The sequence below is a fragment of the Macadamia integrifolia genome, unplaced genomic scaffold (assembly GCF_013358625.1).
Source record: "Macadamia integrifolia cultivar HAES 741 unplaced genomic scaffold, SCU_Mint_v3 scaffold2472, whole genome shotgun sequence".
NCBI classification, from domain to species: domain Eukaryota; kingdom Viridiplantae; phylum Streptophyta; class Magnoliopsida; order Proteales; family Proteaceae; genus Macadamia; species Macadamia integrifolia.
The window spans coordinates 57,995-85,342 of NW_024868738.1; the positions used below are offsets into that span (position 1 = coordinate 57,995).

General features: G+C 38.8%; 1 protein-coding gene across 1 annotated transcript; it reads left to right on the top strand.

The window, feature by feature from the left end:
• The first annotated feature begins 9,235 nt into the window (after positions 1-9,235).
• Positions 9,236-26,949, top strand: LOC122066576 (actin-related protein 2/3 complex subunit 1A-like). Its single transcript, XM_042630404.1, has 9 exons — positions 9,236-9,521; positions 10,346-10,431; positions 10,602-10,678; positions 10,793-10,887; positions 10,972-11,041; positions 14,986-15,055; positions 21,482-21,487; positions 25,335-25,642; positions 26,820-26,949. Exons 1-9 carry the CDS (start codon positions 9,452-9,454, stop codon positions 26,947-26,949), a joined length of 912 nt encoding a protein of 303 aa, XP_042486338.1. The 5' UTR covers positions 9,236-9,451.
• Positions 26,950-27,348: the final 399 nt, after the last annotated feature.

Sequence of the window (27,348 nt, forward strand, 5' to 3'; positions counted from 1 at the left end):
TTTTTTTTTTTTAAACTACCCTAGTGGATTAATGATGTAGAGAGTCTCTATTACATGCCTTTTTAACTACCTTAGTGAAAAGATAATGTGGAAGCAACGAAGATGATGTGAATTCTTTCAAATTCAAAGTTCTTGATGATTTGGCAAACACCTACACATATATTTTCTTAAAGAACTAAAGTCTTATCTTGCAACAAGAATCAATGCATTAAAACAAGAACCAATGTCTTGAATAATGAATAAATATATGGAAGAAAGAATCAAATTATTGAAGCAATTACCAAGATATAGAAACTAGAATCTATGTGATGGAATTTAATATTGGTTCAACAATTCAACCCACTAAATAATGGTCTACCATTTTAGGATTTAGCTTTCTTTTTCTTTATATGTAATAGTTTATAAGAAGCAAAAGGATAGTAATAAAAGTGAAATTTTGATGAATAAAAATCATTATTGTCTCATTGAGTGCACACTTGAACCATGATGAGTTATGTTATGAAATCAAGTTGAGTTTCACCCATCCTTGAAGAGATTGGGCTTTCAATCTGCCTAGAAGAGCTGAGTTTCAATCTTTAAGAGTTTAAGTCACAACCTCCCAAAGATCTAACCTACAAGAGTTGAATAATTGAAGCTATTAGCATTTTTCAAATTCGGATCTATGTAATTCTAGCACATTGGTAGTCATTTTAAACCATCTTCAACTCAGAATATGAAATAATTCTATTTCATAAAAGTTATAGCCCCACCTCTTATTTTTAAAACCAATTCGAATCATCTTAAATCGATATCGGAACAGAGAGTCATTTCCAAATTACTTATTGTACGTCATTCTGTCCGAGATTGGTTTTGTTTACAAGAGCTAGTACTCTCCCGATCCGTTAGTTTTAGCACTCGCATGTGGAAGATTGCATCGTTTGGTATCAGAGCCTTGGAGAAGATATCATTCATCATGACCCCCAAGTGTAGAGTTAGCCATTCAATCCAATTGGAAGATATGTTAAGTATTCAACAACAAACCAATTTGAATGAGAAAATGCAACTTCAACAATAAATCTTTAACTTAATTTATAAGATAAATAGGGTGCAAGCAGTGTCACTCAATCCAAGGTGCGGACACTGCTTGCACTCTATTTTGAACTATTAAGTTTGTCTCGAATTCTTGACCTGTTTTGAAGATTGACCTGCTCCAACATATTTTGGTGGCAACCCAAATGGAAAGTTTTCTGAGATCTATGATGAAAGCAGAGGGGTTGGGCCGATAGGTTCGACCAGATCGACCGTGACCCGATGGGTCGACCCACAACTTAGAGTATATAATGTATTGTTGTCTCATTGAGAACGTCATTGTATCTATGGGGGTTTTTCGAGCTAAGGTTTCAGGGCGAGTTTTCTCGCCACTGTTTGAGTGTAATCTCTTTTCTGCATAATGAAACATTTTCTTCTTCGCACGAGGACATAGCACACAACCTCGGTGTGTTAACTTCGTTAAATCTCTGTGTAGTGCGGATCTATTTTTTGTTTATTTTCATATTTCTTGGTGTTTGCTATAACATGAAAAATAAACGAAATCGATATTTGGAACAACATCAAGGTGAGAGGAACCTCTATCCTAACTTGCTTATGTTTATAAATATTATCCAAAATGGAATTTTATGAACATTAGATCCATTCTAAACCTTTGATTTCATAGTGTTTTATCGTAAAAAATCTGACTTTGCAAACCTAATATTATGTACATGAGAGAATGAAGAACATATTGTATTTTATTCAATGATTTGCATTATATGTGCTTAGTAGAATTTTTAAATTGAGTATTGATTACATAACATTAATTACTAATATTATGTGTTAAGTTGTGATTGTGATTGCATAGAATAGTGTACTATGTGCATTGCATGATTCTTATAGCACACGAGCTTTTGTCTATGCATGTATTTTTTTTTTTTTTTACCATAAATTTACTATTTTGATATATGATATGTTGTTGTGGTAAGGGTGCTTTACATTACCGGTCTTGATTGAGGTGGGATGTGTGACTTCATTGATCATTGCTTTGTTATTTATAATTATTGTTTTAATGATTTTTTTACAAAAACTGAAGCTAATTTCAGAAACCGACTAGGATGAAATGAGGGTATTGATCACACTTGAATTTTGAATTTATTTGTATTTATATGTATTTTTGTTCTTGGATGGAATTATTGTTATTCGTCTCACCTTATCAACATTGACAATGTAAATACCCTACTCTCGATGATTGGTTCATTGAATTTTTGTTTTAATGATTGGTTCATTGAATTTTTTCTTAGTACAATTGTGGACTACTAGATGATGCAACCTACTCTCGATAGAATTAATCAATTGTTAATTTACCTTCGGGCTGTATGACTTAGTTTTTTAGAGGTTGGACACTAGATAACTTCTACGAGTTTCTGTATGTTGAGTGGAGGCAATGTGGTATATGACGCATTGGTCATTTATGAATGATATTGTAAAATTTTTATTTTGTTTCTTTTGAGTCATTATGTGTACGACGATATAAATGTAGCAATGTAAGTATGTATGGTATGTTTTTTTTTTTTGTTTTCTTGAAATTTTTTATATTATATTATTATATATGTCTTTCTTGGTGTTGGTTGTATGTTTGTGATTTCAAACCTATTTAGCATGGTGGTTCTACTTACCAAGTTTTTTCTCAGAGATTTACCTTCATAACTTACAGATGACGTTGGTGAGGACTATTATGGAGAGAAAGTGAATGTTGAAACTATTGTTAATCACCAAGGAATACATTGCTTATGGCTTTGAAAAAGACAATGATTTTTATTTTTAGATGATGTAAACTTTGATTTATATTTTGACGACGTAATTTAATTCAACATTAATTTAAATTTGAAATCAAATAGATAGTTGAACTTTGAATTTTAATATTATATAGTTTACTTAACTCTTGCTTGCACTTATGTTGTGTATAGATGCTATTCTGATTTATTATCACCTAGAACTTCAAGATTCTGTAGACCATTGATGTCTGAAAACCCTAGGCAATGTTTGAGTTCATCACATTGTGTAAATTATCCAAAGAGTCCAGTAAAGATTTAATATTATCTTGAATTACAACATGGTATCAGGAGCTTAAATAAAAAGCTCCATCTAGATGCTCTTAAATTTTTTATTTTTTAATTCTTTCACTTTGCTTCAATCTCACAAAATATGTCTTTATTATACCGTGTAAGCCGAATTATACATTGTTTAAACACTTGGCCAAAGAGTAATAAATATGAACGTTATCTTAAGTTACAATGTGGTAACAAAAGCTTAAACAATAAGTTTCATCTAGTTGTTCCTTTTTTTTTTTTAATCATTCAATTCGATTCAATCTCAGAAAATGTATCCTTACTATACTTGTGTAAGTCAACCTGAACATCGTATAAATATTTGGTCAATATGTTAACAAATGATTAACATTATCTTGAGTTACAACATTGCAATAAGAGAAAAAAAAAAATTTGAAATAGAATAGATATTTAGAATCATTTGACACCTCTGAAGTCAACCATATGGAGAGGATCCAAGTCCCCTAGGGAGTTCCATCCAACGATAGATCAAAAGACATTTCACTCGTAAAATCCCCTAATAGGATGGGCTTTTGACGCTCCCCACTCTACCAAGTGTGCTAATTACAGGCTGACAAGTATTTCAAAATTCTCAACTTTATCCATTTGTTCATAAATAGTTTCAAAGTCATGTGGTCATTGCTTCAAAAATCATATCTGATAACTCTACCCTAATAAAAGAAAAAGTGTGTTTTTAGATTAAATCATCGATTTTAAGGTTCTTGGCATTGATGCCATCCCTGATTCCTGGTTTTTAATTAATGAGCAGCTAAAGGAGGTGAAGTTTTGATTTAGGATGTTGGTATCTACAGTGATGCATAAAAGATCTGGAAAGCTGATGAAATGTCGGAGTTTGGATTCATTGCACATAAGATTACTTGGTCTTACATGTGAACATCCACCACCTGTCCCACTTCATGCCAATACAAGGGTAAAAAGAGGTATATTTAAAGCAAAAGGGACATGTGTTAGATGCTCACATGTAAGCATCCAACACATGTCTCACTTCATGCCATTACAAGGGTGAAAAGCAGTATATTTAGAAGCAAAAGGGACAAGTGTTAGATGCTCACATGTACGAGCATCCAATACCTGTCTCACTTCCTGTTATTACAAAAGTAAAGAGATGTGTATTTTGAAGCAAAAGGAACAGATATTAGATGCTCACATATACGAATAGATGATCGTACAAGTAACAAATCCATCCTTAAAAATTCTAATAAGTACTTCTATTTTTCTAACTTAATGATGCTTGTTTGCTTCTTATAAAAAAAAAAAAATTAATAATGAGCAGCTACGTCTCAAGGGATCCGAAGTTGAGACATAAGAGGGTGATCAACCTTTTTTATTTAGGGAAAATTATGTCCCATTTTCTTGTATTTTGTTGAAATTACACTTGGATCCAAGGGTTTAAAGAAATTACGCCTTGTCCCCCAATATTTTTAAGATTCTTACAATTAGGTCCAATTCATTTCTCTCCGTTAATTTGATATTATTAATTGATGACATCACGTAATATCATAACATCTAATGCCCAAAATGCCCTTTTTTTAGAGATGAACTTACCTGTATGCCCTTCCATTGTAACAAAAGAAAAGAGGGTTGAAGAGATTGTCTTCTACTTGTGCTTCTTCAACCTCTGCTTTCTTCAACCTTCGAATGACTCCAGCGAAGGATGGTTACCTATACACCCTTTTTAAAATATAATTACAAATTTTAGGGTTCATGGAATTTGAGTTCTTGGGAGATGAGATTGATTCCGCCTTTTCTCAGCTTAGGTTCATTAGGAGTGGAAGGATGACATATGGGTTTCTTCCCTGTGAAAGAGGGTTTATGGGATTTGAGTTCCTGGGCTTAATTATGAACTTTAATGGGGTGGGTTCTTGTTGATCTCTCTCTCTCTGGTCAGCAAGCTTCTGCTAATGAGGAAAAACTCCTACCGCCACAATATCAGAAATTTATTCAAGCCCTGCAACTCAAAAACCGTATACGGATCTTGGTGTTAAAGACTGTTTTGATTGCACTGTTGAACCTTCCAAAGATTAATCCCACTGATGAACGATGTAATGTCTTTGACACAATGTAATGTCTTTGACACAATGAATTCAGGTTTATTGTGTTGGAGGCATTGAGATTCCCCATTGAAATGAAACATGCTTGAGAAAAAACTGATCGGTGTTTTATGTAGAGGGAGAAGGAAATCCAACATGAGAACATGCAAGGAAGATAATGGTGTTGCAACAATTTAGAAGGAAGGCTTTAAGATTCAAATCTCGAATAAGTCCTTCCAACAACAGTCCCGACAAGAACTTTTCCCATTTTGTTATATCCGATGGTCGACAATCGGAAAACCATTCTACCAAGAAGAACTAGAGCCACGAAAGCAGTCCAAGCCCCAGTCCCAACCGTGGAGTCAATGTTTTGTTTCAATGGGGTCACAATAAGAGGTCCTGTCGGTCTAAAATCGGAGAACCTGTTCAGTGACGATGAATCATCGGTGCACAGCTCTCTCTCTCTCGATGTGGCTCCTGAGGTTTCAAATGCAAACACTATTGATATTAGTGACCTGTAGGAGTGCCATTTTCAAAGCTTGAGCTTGGGACACAGTTTGATTCAGTTGTCAGCTTGGAGTTTTAAGGGAGGAGGAGGAGGAAAGGTAGTAATGCAGTGCCAAGCGAAGCCAGAAGTGGCGGACACTTTTTTTTTTTTTTGGACTTCAAACCTTGGATCTAAATGTAATTTCAACAAATTACAGGAGAGGGGCGTAATTTTCACCTTTTATTTATTTTTTCTAACGATTATGTTCTTTATTCCAATCTGACGGTTGCAAGTTTCTCAAACTCATGGTAGACACGTGTCACTCTATGGGTGCCAGTGGTCCACTTTACCACAACCTCAAGTCTTCCCTCTTCAGCCTTCTCACGCACATCACAGCCATATCTTCCCTTGCAGTACACCTCTCTCTCTCTCTCTCTCTCTCTCTCTCTTTCTCTTTCTCTGTTTGTTTCGTATATCTTCGATCTCGATTAAGGACTGAGGTTCTGGATTAATTATTTCCTCTTAATTACAAGGAGAAAAGAAAGTGGTGGTGATTTTGATGTGCTGAAGAGAGCCCTGTGAATTCTGTTTGCAGAAACATGACAGCGCTTGTAGTTCACCAATTCGCTCAGTGCATCACTTGCCATGCTTGGAGTCCAGATCATTCCAGTAAGCTTACGCATTCTCCTTTGAAATCTTCTTATTTTCTTTACTAGACTGCTGAGATTTCTCGATCAATCCACTATCATGAACCCAGGGAAAAAAAATAAAGAGCCATTGGCTGAACTCTGCTTGTAACTTAATGCCTGATTGACTGAAAATCAGAAATTTTCTTGTAAATGATATTACCGAAATTTCCATCTTTAAANATAAGAGAAAAAAAAAAAAATGAAATAGAATAGATATTTAGAATCATTTGGCACCTATGAAGTCAACTAGATGGAGAGGATCCAAGTCCCTTAGGGAGTTCCATCCAACGATAGATAAAAAGACATTTCACTCGTAAAATCCCCTAATAGGATGGGCTTTTGACGCTCCCCACTCTATAAAGTGTGCTAAATACAGGTTCACAAGTATTTCAAAATTCTCAACTTTATCCCTTTGTTCATAAATAGTTTCAAAGTCATGTGGTCATTGCTTCAAAAATCATATCCGATAACTCCGCCCTAACAAAAGAAAAAGTGTGTTTTTAGATTAAATCATCGATTTTAAGGTTCTTGGCATTGATGCCATCCCTGATTCCTGGTTTTTAATTAATGAGCAGCTAAAGGAGGTGAAGTTTTGATTTAGGATGTTGGTATCTACAATGATGCATAAAAGATCTGGAAAGCTGATGAAATGTCAGAGTTTGGATTCATTGCACATAAGATTACTTGGTCTTACATGTGAACATCCACCACCTGTCCCACTTCGTGCCATTACAAGGGTAAAAAGAGGTATATTTAAAACAAAAGGGACATGTGTTAGATGCTCACATGTAAGCATCCAACACATGTCTCACTTCGTGCCATTACAAGGGTAAAAAGAGGTATATTTAAAGCAAAAGGACATGTGTTAGATGCTCACATGTAAGCATCCAACACATGTCTCACTTCATGCCATTACAAGGGTGAAAAGCGGTATATTTAGAAGCAAAAGGGACAAATGTTAGATGCTCACATGTACGAGCATCCAATACCTATCTCACTTCCTGTTATTACAAAAGTGAAGAGATGTGTATTTTGAAGCAAAAGGAACAGATGTTAGATGCTCACATATACGAATAGATGATCGTACAAGTAACAAATCCATCCTTAAAAGTTCTAATAAATACTTCTATTTTTCTAACTTAATGATACTTGTTTGCTTCTTATAAAAAAAAAAATTAATAATGAGCAACTACGTCTCAGGGGATCCGAAGTTGAGACATAAGAGGGTGTTCAACCTTTTTTATTTAGGGAAAATTATGCCCCATTTTATTGTATTTTGTTGAAATTACACGTGGATCCAAGGGTTTGAAGGAGTTACGCCCTATCACCTAATATTTCTAAGATTCTTACAATTAGGTTCAATCCATTAATCCCTGTTAATTTGATATTGTTAATTCATGATGTCACGTAATATCATAACATCTAATGCCCAAAATGCCCTTTTTTTTAGAGATGAACTTACCTATATGCCCTTCCATTGTAACAAAAGAAAAGAGGCTTGAAGAGATTGTCTTCTACTTGTGCTTCTTCAACCTGTGCTTTCTTCAACCTTCGAATGACTCCAGCGAAGGATGGTTACCCATACACCCTTTTTAAAACATAATTACAAATTTTAGGGTTCATGGAATTTGAGTTCTTGGGAGATGAGATTGATTCCGCCTTTGTCAGCTTAGGTTCATTAGGAGTGGAAGGATGACATATGGGTTTCTTCCCTGTGAAAGAGGGTTTATGGGATTTGAGTTCCTGGGCTTAATTATGAACTTTAATGGGGTGGGTTCTTGTTGATCTCTCTCTCTCTGGTCAGCAAGCTTCTGCTAATGAGGAAAAACTCCTACCGCCACAATATCAGAAATTTATTCAAGCCCTGCAACTCAAAAACCGTATACGGATCTTGGTGTTAAAGACTGTTTTGATTGCACTGTTGAACCTTTCAAAGATTAATCCCACTGATGAACGATGTAATGTCTTTGACACAATGAATTATGGTTATAAAGCATCTTGGCCCCATAGTTATTAGAACCCTTTCTTTTGAGGGATTGGGAGTTAGATCTGTTTAAATTCAGGTTTATTGTGTTGGAGGCATTGAGATTCACCATTGATATGAAACATGCTTGAGAAAAAACTGATCGGTGTTTTATGTAGAGGGATAAGGACATCCAACATGAGAACATGCAAGGAAGATAATGGTGTTGCAACAATTTAGAAGGGAAGGCTTTAAGATTCAAATCTCGAATAAGTCCTTCCAACAACAGTCCCGACAAGAACTTTTCCCATTTTGTTATATCCGATGGTCGACAATCGGAAAACCATTCTACCTAGAAGAACTAGAGCCACGAAAGCAGTCCAAGCCCCAGTCCCAACCGTGGAGTCAATGTTTTGTTTCAATGGGGTCACAATAAGAGGTCCTGTCGGTCTAAAATCGGAGAACCTGTTCAGTGACGATGAATCATCGGTGCACAGCTCTCTCTCTCTCTCGATGTGGCTCCTGAGGTTTCAAATGCAAACACTATTGATATTAGTGACCTGTAGGAGTGCCATTTTCAAAGCTTGAGCTTGGGACACAGCTTGATTCAGTTGTCAGCTTGGAGTTTTAAGGGAGGAGGAGGAGGAAAGGTGGTAATGCAGTGGCGAGCGAAGCCAGAAGTGGCCGACACTATAAGTTTTTTTTTTTTTTTTGTTGGACTTCAAACCTTGGATCTAAATGTAATTTCAACAAATTACAGGAGAGGGGCGTAATTTTCACCTTTTATTTATTTTTTCTAACAACTATGTTCTTTATTCCAATCTGACGGTTGCACGTTTCTCAAACTCATGGTAGACACGTGTCACTCTATGGGTGCCAGTGGTCCACTTTACCACAACCTCAAGTCTTCCCTCTTCAGCCTTCTCACGCACATCACAGCCATATCTTCCCTTGCAGTACACCTCTCTCTCTCTCTCTCTCTCTCTTTCTCTTTCTCTTTCTCTGTTTGTTTCGTATATCTTCGATCTCGATTAAGGACTGAGGTTCTGGATTAATTATTTCCTCTTAATTACAAGGAGAAAAGAAAGTGGTGGTGATTTTGATGTGCTGAAGAGAGCCCTGTGAATTCTGTTTGCAGAAACATGACAGCGCTTGTAGTTCACCAATTCGCTCAGTGCATCACTTGCCATGCTTGGAGTCCAGATCATTCCAGTAAGCTTACGCATTCTCCTTTGAAATCTTCTTATTTTCTTTACTAGACTGCTGAGATTTCTCGATCAATCCACTATCATGAACCCAGGGAAAAAAAATAAAGAGCCATTGGCTGAACTCTGCTTGTAACTTAATGCCTGATTGACTGAAAATCAGAAATTTTCTTGTAAATGATATTACCGAAATTTCCATCTTTAAAAGTTTGGTCTTTGGTGTAAAATTTGCATAATGTTATGAAAATTAAGATTGCAGATTGACTGTTAACTGCAAAACCCAAACGAGGTCCAATCTTAATGAAATTTCCCAGGTAGGCAGTTCTAATAGATCATTATAACTCCTTAAAAATCTCATAGTGCTCCTAATCAGCCAGCATTTGTAATGTACATTGTCGGTGCTGATGCTCTCCAGAAACTACTAGAATAATGTTATTACAATAGAAGCGTAAGGAAGGAGTCCATGGCTCCAACCAAATCATGGAACAAGAAGATGCTTCAGGCCCTTGTGAAATTTTCATTCAATTTCAGAAGGGCTGCCCTTAAATCACCAGGTTTCCTTAATTTCTTGTTTGAACATATTTAGAACTTATTGCTTTAATTCATCTTAGTAGCTTGGGGGATTTTTTTGCGAGTTTGCGTTCAATTCTGTGTTATCATTTGAGTTGACGCTTCTGCTGATTTCTTATAATTGTGATTGATTTTGCAATAGTGAGTGACTGTTTGATGGTATCAAAAATTTCTATTCTGTATTTTGTATTTGTGCGTTTTGTTTTTGTTGTTGTTCAATTTGTAACTGTTTTCTTGTCAAACACCCCCTGGGTTTGGTAGTGGTTGCATTTTGTCCGAACAACAATGAGATCCACATCTATAGATCCTTGGAAGACAAATGGGAGAGAGTACATGTTCTTCACAAGGTAAGATTCACAAAAGTGTATGCTTTTTTTTTTTCTAATAGAATAGTTTTGTTTTATGAATGCAGTGGTTCTTAATAGTTAGACCTTACATGGGTCCACTCTTACTTTGGCTGAGAGTGCAAGTTGTGAGTTGTCAATGTCTTAGCTTCTTGTATTTCATTCTCATACAGCATGATCAAATTGTTTCTGGGATAGATTGGAGTGCAAAATCAAATCAAATTGTTACTGTATCACATGATCGGAACTCGTGAGTAAATGCTTATCCAATACATTTTGAAACATTTTTTTTATAAGGAAATATCACCCTGTGAAATGTGTAACAAAATTTTGGTTCTTTTCTATTTAATTCTCTGCTTTCCAGATATGTTTGGAGCCAGGAAGCATCAGAATGGGTACCAACCCTTGTTATTCTAAGGCTAAACCGTGCTGCTCTTTGTGTTCAATGGAGTCCTAAAGGTAATGGATTAAGATAAAATTTTAAAAGTTTTAGTTTTCTTATGTACTCTAATCCTTTTGATGTCTATTCTGATTGTTTTTCAGAAAACAAGTTTGCAGTTGGAAGTGGGGCCAAAACTGTTTGCATCTGCTACTATGAACAAGAGAATAATTGGTAATTACTCTTTTCCCTCATATATTTTTGAATTTAATGCATATGCATCTTGATGCTAAAACAACTTATTGGAATTTTCTCATTTTGATCATCTTATTACTTTTTGTTATATTATTGAAGTACCCTTATGCTCTACAAATTTATACCATTATCAAAGAAACTATTTACCTAAAATTTCTATAAAAATATACGCAACTGAGTTCATCTAAGCCTTTTCCCAACTAAATGGGGTTGGCTGCATGGTTTCTGTTTCATTATTCGGCTCGTCTTAAAACCATGTTTGTATCATCCCCTATCGATTCAACTCAATTTACCGCAAATCTACTAGGAGGAAATGAATATTCCTATATTTTTACTGAAAATAAATGTTGATGTAGTCTTTGTTCCCTAGTCGATATTTTTATTTTGATTCCATCTTAACTGTTCTCTTTGGAGGGGATTGTGGGGTGGGGTTGCACTATTTTTCCCCCGACTATTGCCATCACCTTGAAGCGTGTGACTTCCATCAGGCTATGCATTCTCAGATTGCCAGATTGTCTGGAAATATGCTAGTGATGCCAGTTACACTGGCTGGAAAGACATGCAATTCACAGGACTCTATTAACTCAACACACCCGAATCCCTATGCTAAAAGTTGCCAAAGGGACATGAAGAAATCTCCGTATTAGGTTTTATATTGGAAACAATGAGATTGTTAAGAATTCTGAACTAATCTTGATGTATACTATGAGTTTGTGATGTATCAGATCCTATTTCCAATTACGAAGATTAGGAACTAGCTCATCGTGTCAAACTTTATATTAAAGGTATAGAGGGCAAGTAATGGATGAACCTTGGGTCCATAGCAAAGGCTGCACATCCTGGTAAAAAATCAGCATTCTGGAAGACTGGAACCAATATTGAAAATTAGTACAAGAAAGTAACCGAACATTAGAATACCTCATGCTATGTATTGGGAGGTAAAATTTTAATCTAATAATTGTAATTTAGTGGGTATACCGTACTTTGCGTGGAGTTTAGTTGATTCCATCAGCTCACAACTAAGGCTAAGACTTTTTGAGTTGGAATTTTAAAATTCTCTCTAAAACAAAAGAATTGAAAATAGAATATGAAATGATAACTGAGAGTTTGACTTTCTTTTTTGTGAGAGAAATGGGAAAAGAGAAGAATTTGATGCAAACTAAGCAATTGCTTGCTGGTGGCTGTAAGGAGCCGGGGAGAGTGGGAGGAAGAGGGATAGCATAGGTGCTTGAAAAGGTTGGCGAGAAATTTCAACAAAGGAGGAAAGGTAACTTTAGTCACACTATGATGGATAACAATATGGTGAAAATTGGGGAGAGAGAGATACCTCAAGGTGACTATTTTAGATATCTGGGGTCAATCATAAATAAAGAAGGTAACATAGAGGACAATGTTTCACAAAGAGTTAAATTGGGATAGATAAAGAGGAGAGGTGCGACCGGAGTGTCGTGTGAATGACATATTCCTTTAAAGCTTAAAGAAAAATTCTATAGAACTGTTGTACGACCGACTATGATGTATGAGGCAGAATGTTGGGCAATTAAGAAGTGTCATAGATATAATTTATGTGTAGTAGAGATAAAGGTGTTAAGATGAATGTGTGGCAAAACTAGGAAAGATAACATAAGGATTGAACATACTAGAGCTAATATGAGAGTTGCCCAAATCAATGATAAGCTTCAAGAAAGTTGGTTGAGGTGGAATAGGTGGTATGGACATGTGCAATGGAGGCCTGGGGATGCCCTAGTAAGGAGGAATGATCTTATTCAGATTGAAGGATTTAAAAGAGTTAGGAGCAAGCCTAAATAACCTGAGGAGAACTGGTGAGGAATGAAATGCATAGTCTAGGGCTTGTCCCAAGTATGACCTTTGATAGAGCCGTTTGTAGGGCAAGGATCCTAATGTAGAGCTAGTTTACACTAGGTAAATAAGCCCCAATAAGATAAATACCCCTCAACCAATATTAGTTCTGATTTCAGACTTGGGGACCAAGTAAAGCAACAACAAATCCTAAAAGAAGGGTTGAACTGAAACTCACAAGTGGATGGATGTTTGGACTGTCAAACCTGGTCAAAGAGCCCACAGAATACTGCTGTAGGTTCCTAAACAGTGGGTGAATCAGACCTGAGAAGGGATGACAGAACCAACAATCGTCCCTGACAGATTTAAGGTTTCAACAGGGTAAGGGAGAAATCCTGAGGCTTCCTCTGGAGGGCTTCAACAGTCCTCAACTCCTGGTCGAAGACGGTCTCTGATGACCTCAATAAAATCCCAAAAGGCCTAGGGCAAAACCCTGCTGTTCTGGGAGATATTGAAGAAATCGATGGACAAGAAAACCTGTCAGTTGGCTGCTTTCGGTCCACCCTTTTGCCTGCTTTCAATCTGAGTTGTATTGCAACTTCTGTACTTCAAAATAGATTGGATCAATCATTCTCACAGTCTCTCACAGACTGAAACAAAGAAGAAAATAGAACAGATGGAGGGTTGAGAAGGGTGAAAGAGAATAATGGAATGGGTATCTCACCCTTTAGGTTTTGGGTATCACACCCCCCAAGGGTTTTGGCATCTCACCTCTCAATAACAGCCTTTCAGCCAAAGAGTATTCACTCAATAAATTCATTAATCAAGTCTCTTCAGTTACAATCAGTTAGCCTCTTAAATAGGCACAGCAGCTCCTTCACAATAGAAGGTTACAAAATAAGAAACTAACAAGAAGAGGAAAGTAAGTAACTAGGAAACTAACGACTAAAACATTCATAAACTAATGACTTGTCTAACAAAAGATTCTAAACACCAAAAAGGTAACAAGTCCTTGAAGAAATAATATGCTGGTTACTGTTCATGTGAACTGTAACGTGAATAGTAACTTCATTTATTTTCCTCTAGCTGTATCTATATATTAAGGCAAGATAGCACTCAAACTGAAATCAGTAGATATTTTCTTGAAGATTCTACAGTTGTTGCTGCCCTTCTTAAGATTGGGTTGATGGACAAAAAGGCTGCTGCTGAGCTGGCCAGAAGGACCCAAAAAGGAAACCAAATCTGGGCTGCAATCTAGGCTGAAATCTGCTGATTGATGGGGGTTGGAATGGCCAGCCTTGGTTTGATGGGGCTAACAGCCCCTTCCTTGTGCAAGTCTGATCTACATCAGATCCATGTAGCCGACCCTATTTAGTTGAGACTTTCCTAACTTGATGGTGTTGTGCTATTTAATCTCACTTTTCCTTCTTTTTTTTTGGCCTCACTTTGCCTTTCCTTTTGTTTTTGCACGGATCATGTAGCTGACCCCATTAAGTTGGTGTAAGGCTGACTTCTTCTTGTTGTAAAAAGGTAAAAATGAAATTTAAAATAGAAAAAAATGATTAGATTTGTATGTGTGATTGTTCTGTACCCTATATTGTATTCTTTAGTAAAGTGTTCTAAAGGCTGGATACTTATTGAAAGCAAGGGAGGGCACACCTTAGAATTATACCTTGATGAAAGGAAACTTGCACCAGGCTATACTGCCCTAGGTTTTCATTTTGTGATGGTGCTAACTGCATGTTTGGTCTAAGTTTCTAAATGTCAAGTCGTATGAGTTTTCTCTTTGTTGTTCTCAAAAGTTGTTACATTTTTTTTTCTTTGTTCAATTTGAGAAACTATCTGGTTAATTTATCATGTGTTTTCAATTTTCAATAGAACTAGGCCATCTTTTCTTATTACCTAAAGGAGGGGTGGGGGGTTTGGAAGACTTTAGTATGGGATATGTCTTTGCTTCTGTTATTGTTATCTAAACTTCAATATCAGACTTCTTTTACTATATTGATGATGGTGGTTAGTTTTATATGAAATGCCGTAAATGGTTCCGTGGTTTGATTGTGTTTTTCTTTTGATTCAAGTATCTGCTTCTAATGTTATATTCTGGGTGTTGTAACTTTCTCCAGGTGGGTCAGTAAACTTATCAGGAAAAAACATGATTCTTCTGTGACAAGTGTTGCCTGGCATCCTGATAATGTGAGGATATTCTCCCCTTTTGTCTTTGCTATTTCTCTTATTTTAAAAATGAGCACATGGACTGATTCATTTGCCATTCAAAATCATAGTTGGAATGGAGATCATAAACCTTGGCATATGCATGTATACCTACCCAGTTCCTGGTGCAGTTATTGCCACTACAGGAGAGCACGGGAAATGATTTTGAAGGAGAAATTGTTTTGGAAAAGTGAATAGTTTCTTTAGGGATGGTGTATAGCTCCATTTGTTTCAATGTAAAATACTTTTCAGGATTTGGTAAAATCCAATGCAAAGTTACATAAGGATTAAAAAAGGGGGAAAATATTTTACCAAATAGCAAATTAGCAATACAAAAAGTTGGAAAACAGCATCTATTTTAAATTTCAAGAAGTCGTTGTCCAAAAACCTGGTGATATCTTGATCATTGACACACCTGGCACCCATGGAGGACTTAGCCCCCATCATATATTTGGATTCTTTGCTTCACTCAACTATGCCTGAAGGCCCAAACATGCATCCTTGTCACGTCCAACCAAAATAAATGTCAAACTGACAGAAAAACATAAAATAAATTATAAATAATAATAAATTTCAATCATTTTTTTTATGATGAACAAAGGGAGCTTAAATCACAATGGGAATTGCCAAGGTGGTAAGTAAACACAAATATTAAGGTACAACTTGATTCCCACAATACATTCATGGTATGCAAAGCTGCATTGTTTTCAATCAAAAAGGGGGAAAAATCTGGGAGATTACCCTCAAGCCATTGATTTTTTGAGGATGATTATATATTCAAGGTTACAGCATGCTGAGGTTCGATAGTAGTAGTAACATTAACAAAATTTTTATTTATCTCAAATTTAGGTGGCTGCCATGAGGATCATGATAGAATTCCGTGTTTCATCTCTTCATCCTCTGTAATAGGGCATTTTTTGGTTTAAACTGGAAAATCAGCAAAGTGTACATGATCTCATGGAGTTTTGGCTGTCCATAGCCCTTGGCAAGGGAGGAATGCTCATCTGGAGATTCTTTTTCCTGGTGATAGTATGGACTCTTTGGGAGTGGAAGAACCATAGGATGTTTCGCTGTTGGAAGAGAACTTATCAGGAAGTGGGGGAGTTGATCGTATAGGGATCAGCTAGATTGGCTCAACTCTTGAGTCTTTTAGGGGGAGCGATTATTCACTACTTTGTGAGTCACTGGGGTCTAGTAGCATCTTCCTCAGTGATTCATGATCTCATTCAGTATGTGTGGACCCCCTTCCCCCCTCATAATTTTATTAAGCATAATAAAGATGGTAGCTCAACGGGAACCCTGGTCCAGCATGCATGGGGTAGTTTTTAGGGATCATTTAAGCCTGATTTTGTTGGTTTTTTCTGGTCCCATGGGATCAACTGATTCAATTGTGGCAGAGCTGAAGGCAGTCATTCCTGGTTTTGAATTTGCATTGGCTCGTGGGTGGACTGATGGTCAGGTCAAAGGTGACAATGTTGGTGATGAGGTGATTTCAAGTGGATGAGCGTGGGCCTTGACACTATGGCTGTTTGTTTGGCGGGAAAGGAAAATTTGTAGGAGCAGTAAAGGCAAGGCAAGGAAAGAGTAGTAAATGATGGGGTAGAATAATAAAATAATAATATAATCCATATCTCCACCTTTCCCAGAAAATTCTACCCAATATGGTAGGACTTTGAAGAAGGGTGGGGTGGGATAGTTCCCTTGCATATAAGCAGACAAAACATTTAATGCACTTCAGCATTTAATACATGTTTTCTGTTACTTTACCACCCCATGCAAACAGACAACTTTGGTTTTTTGAGTTTTATGGAAAAGCTTCAAAATATTCCACACCTTTATTCAATCAAACAACCGGGGCCTATATGTTTCTTATTAAAGAAGGTAGAGCCTTAGGTGCGTCCAAGAGAATTTTTCTTGTAGAGCCTTGGATGTCCAAGAGAATTTTTCTTTCTTTAGGGGAAAAATATCTGCTAATGCTATTGTAGTTAATGTAGGAATGGATTTGGACAACCAAACCAGACCCAAGACTGCAAGAACTTTTAAACTAAGAACAACCAAGAATAGCCAAAGTAAGGTAGCAATATAATAGATCAGAATTAAGGAAGAAACAGATTTTTAGAAAATCAGAATTTCGAATCCAGAAACTGGAATTTATGAGATCAGAATATAGCCCAGATTAAAGGACTAAATCAGTTATAGGAATAGGGTCATAACAGATCATAAATGGTGAACAAACATCCACAGAAATCAGGAACAACCAGATGCGTCTATCGATCTCAGAAAACAGAACAGATTAGGTCAAAATATCCAATAATAAATAATACTTAGAACAGACCAGCAGTGAACAAATAGGAATGAGTCAGCAGTAGTATTAGGATGATAACAGTTCCAAATCAACGATAGACACTACAGCAACAAAATAGGACTGCCCAGAACAATCGATTCTGGTTCTGTTCTAGTAAAGTCACTAGAGGACAAGAAAATAGAGATTCCTAATAACTTAAGAACCACAGCCCAGATGGGGACCAAAACTGGATCGAGTTGCTCTTTTAATGAGGGGTACCTCTGGTCCAAATATCAGCCAAAAGTGACGAGGGGTTGAGTCAGAACAGAAGTCGATATTCTTGCCCAGAAAACCTATCGCCTGGACAAAACTGTTAAGGGAAAAGAGGTAAATACCTGTAGCAGCAGTAGACCTTGAAAGAAGAAAGATAAGAAAGCTTGAAAAGACCACTCGGGCTTCACACCGCAAAGTGTCGAATGGATCAAACACCACTCCCTTCCACTGTGATCAAACACACAGAAAATCCAGTAGATGCATGGCAGCGACCAGCAGCAAGTTCTTTTTTTCCAAAATCAAAATTGTCTCTCTATGATGAGAGCTCTCCTTTATTTATAATAATGATGGGGAGGGTTTACAAGTAATAGTAACTCAGAGTTACTAAAAATTGATTATAATAAGTTACTAAAAACTGAAAATTAGAATCTAATGAAAATAGAAACTAGTCTAGACAGAAATTAGAAACTAACAATGACTTGAAATTAGAAACTAATTTAGGTACTGAAATTAGAAACTAAATAACCCCATCTAAAAAGGAAACTTAAAGAAAAGGAAACAAATCACTGAATCCCGTATGCAACCTTAGAACCCCTAGTTTAGACCCATAAAAGTAGCCCAATACACTCAAAACACATGGGATCAAAGGCCTAACATGTATGGAACCCAACCCTAGACTTATTCCTAATAAAACAAGCCTATTTTGGTGAAGAATCTGCATCAACTCTCCCCGACTGGGAAACATTCGACTCCGACAAATGGATAAGGGACATGTAGCGCTCATACAAGTCGGGATCAAGCCTCTTGAAATCATCAGCATGAATCCAAGTACAATCACTATGGGGACGGCCTTTCCACTTGACAAGAAAAGTGTGATAACCGGTGCCACGGCGGGAGGTCTTGTAATTATCATCCAAGATGTCTTCAATAACTTCAGAAGTGGGTGGCTTCAGTTGAGGCAACCTCAGCATTTGCTCCGAGTCTCCATCATTTGAATGATGCCCAACATAAAGGTGAAGATCAACCACATTAAACACGTTGCTTATGGTCATGTCATCAGGCAACTCAAGCACATAAGCATTAGGTCCTATATGTTTCAGCACCTTGTAGGGACCCGTCTTTCGTGGATGTAGCTTGGTATTGACACCTGTCTGAAACCGTTCAGGATTTACTCGAATCATCACCATGTCCCTGGGTTTGAACTCCACATAACGCCGATGACGATCAGCAGAAGCCTCATACACCTCATTGTTCAAGGCAATACGCCGTCGGACGTTGGCATGCACCTCAGTGATATGACGTAAGAACTCATCAGCTTCAATACTAACTCGAGCCTGGGGTGGGAGTGACATAAGGTCAATAGGCCGCTTAGGTTGGACTCCAAGCAAGATCTCAAAAGGAGTACGACCTGTTGTCCTATTCACTAAGCTGTTGTAGGCAAATTCTGCAATGTCAAGAATAGAAGGCCATGTCTTCTCATAGTCTCGAACCAAACACCTCAACGAGTTTCCCAAGCTACGGTTCACCACCTCTGTCTGTCCGTCTGTCTGTGGATGAAATGCAGTTGAAAAGTTCAGCTTTGTATTTGTCTTCAACCACAATGTCTTCCAAAAATAACTCATAAACTTAACATCACGGTCAGATACAATACTAGTTGGCAGCCCATGTAGTCGTACTACTTCCTTAAAGAAGAGCTTTGCAACCTGATAAGCATCAAAAGTCTTACGACAAGGTATAAAATGAGCCATCTTAGAGAAACGATCCACAACCACCATAATGGAATCATATCGTTCTCTAGTAGGGGGTAGTCCAAGAACAAAATCCATGCTAACATCAAGCCACGGTGCATGAGGAACAGGTAGTGGAGAGTATAAACCTGTGTTCTGTTTTCCCCCTTTTGCCAACTGACATACACGGCATCTCTTGATCACATGATCGACATCCTTTGCAATGCATGGCCAATAATATCGATCAGTCACCTGTGCAAGAGTCTTATCTTTCCCAAAATGTCCTCCTAATCCTCCTCCATGTAACTCTCGTATGATGTGATGACGTAGGGAAGAGTTTGGGATACAAAGCCGCGTGCCAAAGAACAAGTACCCATCATGAATAGAGTACTTTAAGTGCTGCCCACCTTGTTGTAACTCCATAAAGACAGTGCTGAAATCAGAATCAGATGTATACTCACCTCGTATCTGATCTATGTTAATAACATGTGCTGAAAATGTGTTAAGTGTGAGCACTTTCCGGCTAAGTGCATCAGCCACTATATTCTCTTTTCCCGCCCTGTACTTCATAGTAAATACAAACTCCTGCAAGTAGGCTACCCATTTGGCATGTCTGTGGCTAATCGATTTCTGTGAGTGAAGGTGCTTCAAGGCCTCATGATCAGTGTACAAAATGAACTCCTTACCAATGAGGTAGTGCCTCCAATGGCGTAGCACTTGGACGACTGCATACAACTCCAGATCATAAGTCGAATAGCGCTTCTTGGCCTCATTCAATTTTTCGCTATAAAAAGCGATGGGGTGTCCTCCTTGCATTATCACTCCTCCTAGCCCAACATGTGAAGCATCTGTAGCTACCTCAAATACTTTGTCAAAATCTGGTAGGCGTAGGATGGGTGCCTCGGTCATCTTCCTCTTCACAAGAGCGAAGGCTTTGGTCGCTGCAACTGTCCATTCAAACTTCCCTTTACTCGACTTCATACATTCAGTGATGGGTGCCATTACTGCACTGAAGTTCCGGATAAATCTCCTATAGAAGGAAGCCAACCCATGGAAGCTACGGACTTCTGTTAGAGTCTTAGGTGTGGGCCAATCAGTGATGCTCTTGATCTTCTCTGGATCAGCTTCAACCCCCTTTGATGACACTATAAATCCAAGGAATACAACCTTGGGCAGCATGAAGGAACACTTCTTGAGATTAATGTATAACTTCTCAGCACGGAGTACTCTCAAGACTTGCCTCAAGTGATCCTTATGCTCTTCTTGGTTCTTACTGTATACCAGAATGTCATCAAAATAAACAACCAAAAAGCGACCAATGAAGGGACGAAGGACCTGTGTCATCACCCTCATAAAAGTACTAGGTGCATTTGTCAGACCGAACGGCATGACTTTCCACTTATATAAGCCATCCTTGGTCTTAAAAGCGGTCTTCCACTCATCCCCAGAACGGATGCGAATCTGATGATAGCCACTCCTCAGATCTAGCTTGGAAAAGACCTTTGCCCCGGACAGCATATCCAACATATCATCTAGTCATGGTATAGGAAACCTATACTTGACTGTTATCTTGTTGATAGCACGGCTGTCCACACACATACGCCAAGAACCATCCTTCTTTGGTGTGAGTAAAGCTGGTATTGCACAAGGACGTAAGCTCTCTTCAATGAAGCCCTTCTGTAGTAACCCATCCACTTGTCGTTTCAGCTCGGCATGCTCAGTAGGACTAAGTCTGTAAGCAGGAAGGTTGGGTAAAACCGAACCAGGTACCAAGTCAATTGCATGTTGTATGTCTCTCATGGGAGGCAACTCATCTGGGAGATCATCAGGGACTAAGTTAGAAAAATCAGACAGGAGCTCTCTGATAGGTGCACTATACGTTACCTCAGGTTGGGGGGTGACTTCCCTAGGAACAAGTGCCATAACCATTCCAGTCTCATGACTTGTGCGTTAGAACTGTTTATGGGAAATAGTTAGCAACTCCTTTGTGGGCAGAGCTAATACCTTCTTCTCATTGTCAATGCCCTTCTGATTTGACCTTAATGATCTCTTCCGCCGTGTTTCAGCCGGCACATTTACCGGATAGAAAGTTGTAGGAACACCCTTCCACATGAAAGTACACAGATTCTTCTTCCCTCCAACCATGGCATCATTGTCATACATCCAGGGACGACCAAGCAATACATCTGTGAGTTTCATTGGGATCACATCACACCAAACTTTCTCTTCATATCGGTAAAGTTTCAAAGGAACTGAGCACCTCTTATTCACCTCTAAGGTATTACCATTCAGCAAGGATACCTTATAAGGCTGAGGATGTGGGTCAACTTTCAAAGTTGCTTTCTTCACAAAGGCTTCAGAAACAACGTTGGCACAACTGCCACTGTCAATGATAATTTGACAAGTATGCTCACCTGACTTCATACGGCTATAGAATATGCAGTTACGTTGTCAATCATCTCCTTTGGTTTCAGCCACCAATATGCGAGTAACAATATTTATTCCCTGGGTATCATCCTCATTAGTGTTTTCCATATCATAGTCATATCCACCATCATCATCATCATCATCATATAATGGGTAGGGATAAAGAGCTGACTCATCCTCCTCATTGGAGTCTTCAACCTCAGCTACTGCATTAACCCTCTGCTTATGCGGACAAGACTTAGCAAAATGTCCTATCTCTTGACAATGGAAACACTGTACCTTGTTACTACCTGTCATGGGTGCCTTTCCTTTATGATTAGCTCGTGGAGGAAAAGTGGATTTTGGAGGTGCTGAGCTACTAGGTTTAGTGGTTGGAAAATTCTTCTTTACCTCCCCAGCTTGGAAACCAAACCTTCTAACTGGCTATGCTAGAAGCTCCTCTGCTCGTAGGGCCTCGTCAAAACAATCCCTCACTGAGTGCACTTCAACAACTCCGATACCCCTGTTGATTTCAACTCGCAATCCCAGTCGAAACCGAGATAACAGTTGCCTTTCATTCTCCCTTATGCCTGTACGAGAATAAAGTGCGTCAAACTTGTTCATGTACTCGGCAACAGTCATAGACCCTTGACGAAGAGAGTTCAGCTGGTCTTGTATGCGAGCTCTGAAGTTGCGTGGCAAGTATTTATCTGATAACTCAAGCTTCATCTCTTCCCAACTAGTAGGTTCTCTACCACGGTCTTCCAACTCTAGCTCATAGGTCCTCCACCACTCACGAGCAGCCCCAACTAGCTTAGCACGAGCTAGTTTCATCTTCCGTTCCTCAGGTAACTCATAATAGTCAAAATAGTCGTCTAGTGCCACTACCCAATCATAGAACAATTGGGGGTCATATCTCCCATCAAACTCTTTCAGATCAAGCTTGACCTTCTGTGAATCTCCAGAATACCTCTGTTGCACGGGACGCTCAGTCTCAAAATATCCTCTTACATGCTCTTCAAAAGTAGGTTGTGCTACCGGAACCCTCTGTGGTGCTCTTAGATTAGGGTTTGCTCTCCTATTAGCCAACTGAGTAACCACATTCATTGGAGTGTCCACTTCGGGTGTTGTACGTGAACTGCCAGTAGGCTGTTGGGGTGTGGTCTCTTCATTCAACAACCTGGCATCCAATTCAGCCTTCAACTCAGCCTTCAATTCAGTCCGTAAGGTTTTCTGTTCAGCCCTCATCTCAGTCCTCATAGTCTGTAGCATCTCCATAAGAGAAGCTAGGGTAGGGGTGTTGTTCCCAGCCATGCTATGATACCACTTAATGTAGGGATAGATTTGACAAATCAAACCAGCCCAAACTGCAGGAACTTTTAATCAGAAGAACAACCAATATTACCCAAGGTAGGACAGCAATTCCACAAATCAGAATTAAAGAAAAAAATTAGCCCTATGTAAATCAGATCTCAAACCCAGAAGCTAGAGTCTATGGGGCCAGACTATAAACCAGATAATAGGGCTAACCAGAAGTAGAAATAGAAGCCTAACAGTTCACAGACCAGAATAAACATCCACAGAAACAGAAGAGGACAAATCAGACCTATCGGTTCTGGTTCCTGTTCTGTAAGGTCACTACAGGACAGAATTCAAGAGAATTTTAATATCTTAAAATTGGCTGGCCAAAATCAGCCCAAACCAAGGTCGAGTCTCACTTGGGTAGGGAGGAAAGATTGACCAGAATTATAGCTCAAACCAATGGCTGGAAGTGCTTCAGGTAGCAGAGAGCCGATTGTGAAATCTAAGGCAAATCTGGGCAGAATTGGAATTTAAATACCTGGTTTGTTGAACAGCAATAAACTCCTTGAAAAAGAAAACCTGGAAGGAGAAAAAAGGAGCACTTGAAGATGAACCTCTTGGACTTCTCGCCGCAAAGAGTCGTCGGATCGAACACCAACCCAATACCTTGATCAAACACAAGGAAGTTCTCTCGCAGAGAAAACAACAGCAGCAGCCATGTAGTTTTGTAAAAATCGTAGCTCATTAAAAGAGCCATCATCTTTATTTATAACAGTGATAGGGGTTACATAAAATAGAAACTAACTTTAGTTTCCAAAAACTGAAATAGGAAACTAAAAATTAGAAACTCAACTAGTTACTAAAACTGAAAATAGAAACTTACAAAATAGAAAGTCCTTTAGTTGCTAAACTGGAAATAGAAACTAATTTATGACTGAAAATTAGAAACTAAATAACCCCATCTAAAAAGGAAACTAAAGAAAAAGGTAACATATCACTGAATCCCGTATGCAACCTTAGAACCCCTAGTTTAGACCCATAAAAGTAGCCCAATATACTCCAAACCACATGGACTGAAGGCCCAACACGTATACAACCCAACCCTAAGCTTATTCCTAATAAAACAAGCCTAGTTTGGTGAAGAATCTGCATCACCTACTGGTTTGCTCTAGGCTCTCTTCCAAGCCTAAGAATTGCCCTTTCCGAATCAACAAAATTTGGTTGGACCACCCTGAGTTTGTGGATATGATTCGGGAAGCTTGGAACATAAACTTGAATGGCTCTGCTACATTTATTTTATCTCAGAAGCTGAAGAGCTTAAAGCCTGCTATCAAATCTTGCTCAAGAAGGGCCTTCCCTAACCTGAATCAAGAGGTTGATAGCACGAGCATTGAGTTGGAGGCAGTACAATCTCGCATAGAGGAAGAGGGTTACTCCGAGCACTTTTTGACTTGGAAGCTGATGCCAAGACTAGGTTCTGGAAAGCCATTTATAATCATGAGAAACTATGGGCTCAAAAGTCCATAATCAGATGGTTGAAGGAAGGGGACAGATGCTCTAGGTTTTTTCATGTTATGGCTCACATCAAGCGATCGAGGAACACCATCAGGAGTATTATCACAGAGAACGGGGCTGAGATTAGTGATTAGGATCAATTGGGGAGCTATTTAGCTGATTTTTATGGGGAGTTCCATAAGAGGATCGAGCTAGATACTCAACCCCAAATTTTCAACTACATTTCCAATATTCTTCATGACACGGATAGACTTATGCTGGACTCCATCCCCTCTGATGATAAGATTAAATGAGCAGTATGGGACCTGGATCCAGATAGTTCCCCAGGACCGGATGGGTATTCGGAGCTTTCTTCAGCACTTGTTCGGAGGTGGTGAACATTGATGTCTGCGGAGTTGTGAAAGGGTTCTTCTCTTCAAGTATTCTCCCTCATGGAATCAATAATAATTTTTTGTTACTAATTCCTAAGGTGGATGGTGCTAGTTCATTAGATAAATTTCGTCCATTATGCATAGGGAATTTCTTCTGCAAAATTCTTTCAAAAATCTTAGCCTCCCGTATCTCTGTAGTCCTTCCCAGACTTATTTCTCAGGAGTAAGGTGCATTCCAAAAGGGCAAAGTAATCTAGACGAATATTGGGCTGGCATCTGAGCTAGCCAACCTGATGGGAAATTCCTCCAAGGGAGGCGACCTGGGCTTGAAGGTAGACATAAGGAAGGCCTTTGACACCATTTTATGGGATTTTCTATTCCAGATCCTTAGCAGATTCGGGTTCTCTGACACTATGATAGGATGGATCCACATGATTCTAAGGTCTGCTAGAATTTCTATTCTCCTCAACGGCGGCCCGGTGGGCTATTTCGAAGCTAGTAGAGGCCTCCAGCAGGGCGACCCCATCTCCCCCATTTTATTCATTATCGCCGAGGAAGTTCTTTGCCATGGGTTAAAGGATTTCGCTGCCAAGAATCTCATTAAGCCTATTGTTGGTCCCCGTGGAGCTGACATTCCTACCAATCTCCTCTTCGCTGATGATGTTTTCATATTCATGAACGCTTCTAAAAGGTATGTCAGAAATCTTATGGTTTTCCTCGATAGCTACCAAAGCAGCTCAGGTCAATTTTTCAATTTAGAAAAAAGTAAACTATTTTTGGGAAAAATCCCTTCGGCGAGGAAGCAGTGGCTTTCTAATGAGTTGAATATTACAACATGTAATTTTCCCACCAAATATTCGGGTGTTGAAATCTTCCAAGGTCGAGTGAAAAGGGACCCCCTTCTCCCTGTGATGGATAAAATTAAAGCAAAATTAACGGGTTGGAAGGGGAAACTCCTCTCTATGGCTGGTAGAGTGGAGCTAATCAAATCAGTTATTTCTGGTATGCCTTTGCACAGCTTCTCTATATCCAAGGCCTGCTACCCTGATTAAATGCTTTGAAAAATGGATGCGGAACTTTATCTAGACAGGGGAGACTGATACCTCCAAAGCTGTAACTGTCAAATGAGATCAGGTCTGCAAGCCCAAGAAGGAGGGTGGCCTTGGTATCCGTAGACTCAGGGATGTTAATAGGGCCCTAATTTCCAAACTAGTGTGGAAGATCAAACATGGCAGCTCTCATCTTAGCAGAATTATTAGAGCAAGATTCTTAACTAGCTATGGCAAACCCAAGAGAGCTTACAAATGCTCCTCCATTTGGCCAGGGGTGAGGAGAATGTGGAAGTTTATATCCGATAATGAGAGATGAATCATCAGCAACGGAAGACACATTGACTTCTGCAGAGATAATTGGGTAGGGGCTCATTCTATTTGGGAGCTGTCGGAGTTGGGTGAGGACGTGTTTCATAATCCCGCTCCTACTGTGTCAGATTTCATTGATGACGGTCTCTGAATGCTGCCTTAGGTGGAGTCCTCATTCTTAAAGGACCTTTTCTCAAAAATTAGGGCCATAAATCTCCCATCGCTGCCTGTGGAGGACCGATGCATTTGGAGCTTAGAACCAATGGGTTACTTCACAGTTAAGTCTGCTTGGAATGCCCTCAGGTCCCCTTCATCATCGGTTTCTTGGGATAAGGTTATTTGGAATAAGTTTCTGCCGCCTAGGCTCTCCACCCTGGGTTGGCACTAGTTGCATGACAAGCTGCCTACTAATGAGAAAATTCAAGCGAGAGGAATTCACCTTCCTTCTAGGTGTGATCTATGTGGCTCTAGCTCTGAGTCTACTTACCACTTATTCCTTGATTGCAGCTTCTCAACTGAGTTATGGAGGAAGGTCTCAGACCTGTTTAATATAGCCTGGACCAGCAAAGATTCAGCGAGAGACATGGTTGTTTGGTGGCGCAATAAGGGCAAAGGATGGTCCTTGCGGATGGGCTAGATGTCTAGCTTGCTTGTCACGATGGCTGCGATCTGGAATGAAAGAAATCAGAGGTGCTATGAGGGTAAATTGAGAAGCGCAGCATTAGTCTTTCGTGGCATTAAAAGTGAGATTTCCTTCTTATGTAGTTGCCAAAAATTCTACCCCAAATCTGTTGAGGATCTCACTATCTGTAGAAGACTCAATCTGGGAACTGCTCCTCATAGTAGACAAGGCATTCTGGAAGTCCATTGGTGCAAGCCTATCCAGACTTGGGTGAAGCTCAATGTTGATGGGTGCTCCCTTGGTAACCCTGGTCATGCAAGATGTGGAGGTATTTTTCGAGACCACCAGGGGAGAATGATGTGTTGCTTTACTTTCTCCTTGGGCATGGATACCAGTTTTTCTACTGAGATTTGG

Coding starts and splice junctions, on each gene's coding strand:
- LOC122066576 (XM_042630404.1), top strand. CDS start 9,452: ATGACAGCGCTTGTAGTTCACCAATTCGCTCAGTGCATCACTTGCCAT. Junction 10,888..10,971: donor TGTTCAATGGAGTCCTAAAG/GTAATGGATTAA, acceptor ATTGTTTTTCAG/AAAACAAGTTTGCAGTTGGA. Junction 11,042..14,985: donor TATGAACAAGAGAATAATTG/GTAATTACTCTT, acceptor AACTTTCTCCAG/GTGGGTCAGTAAACTTATCA.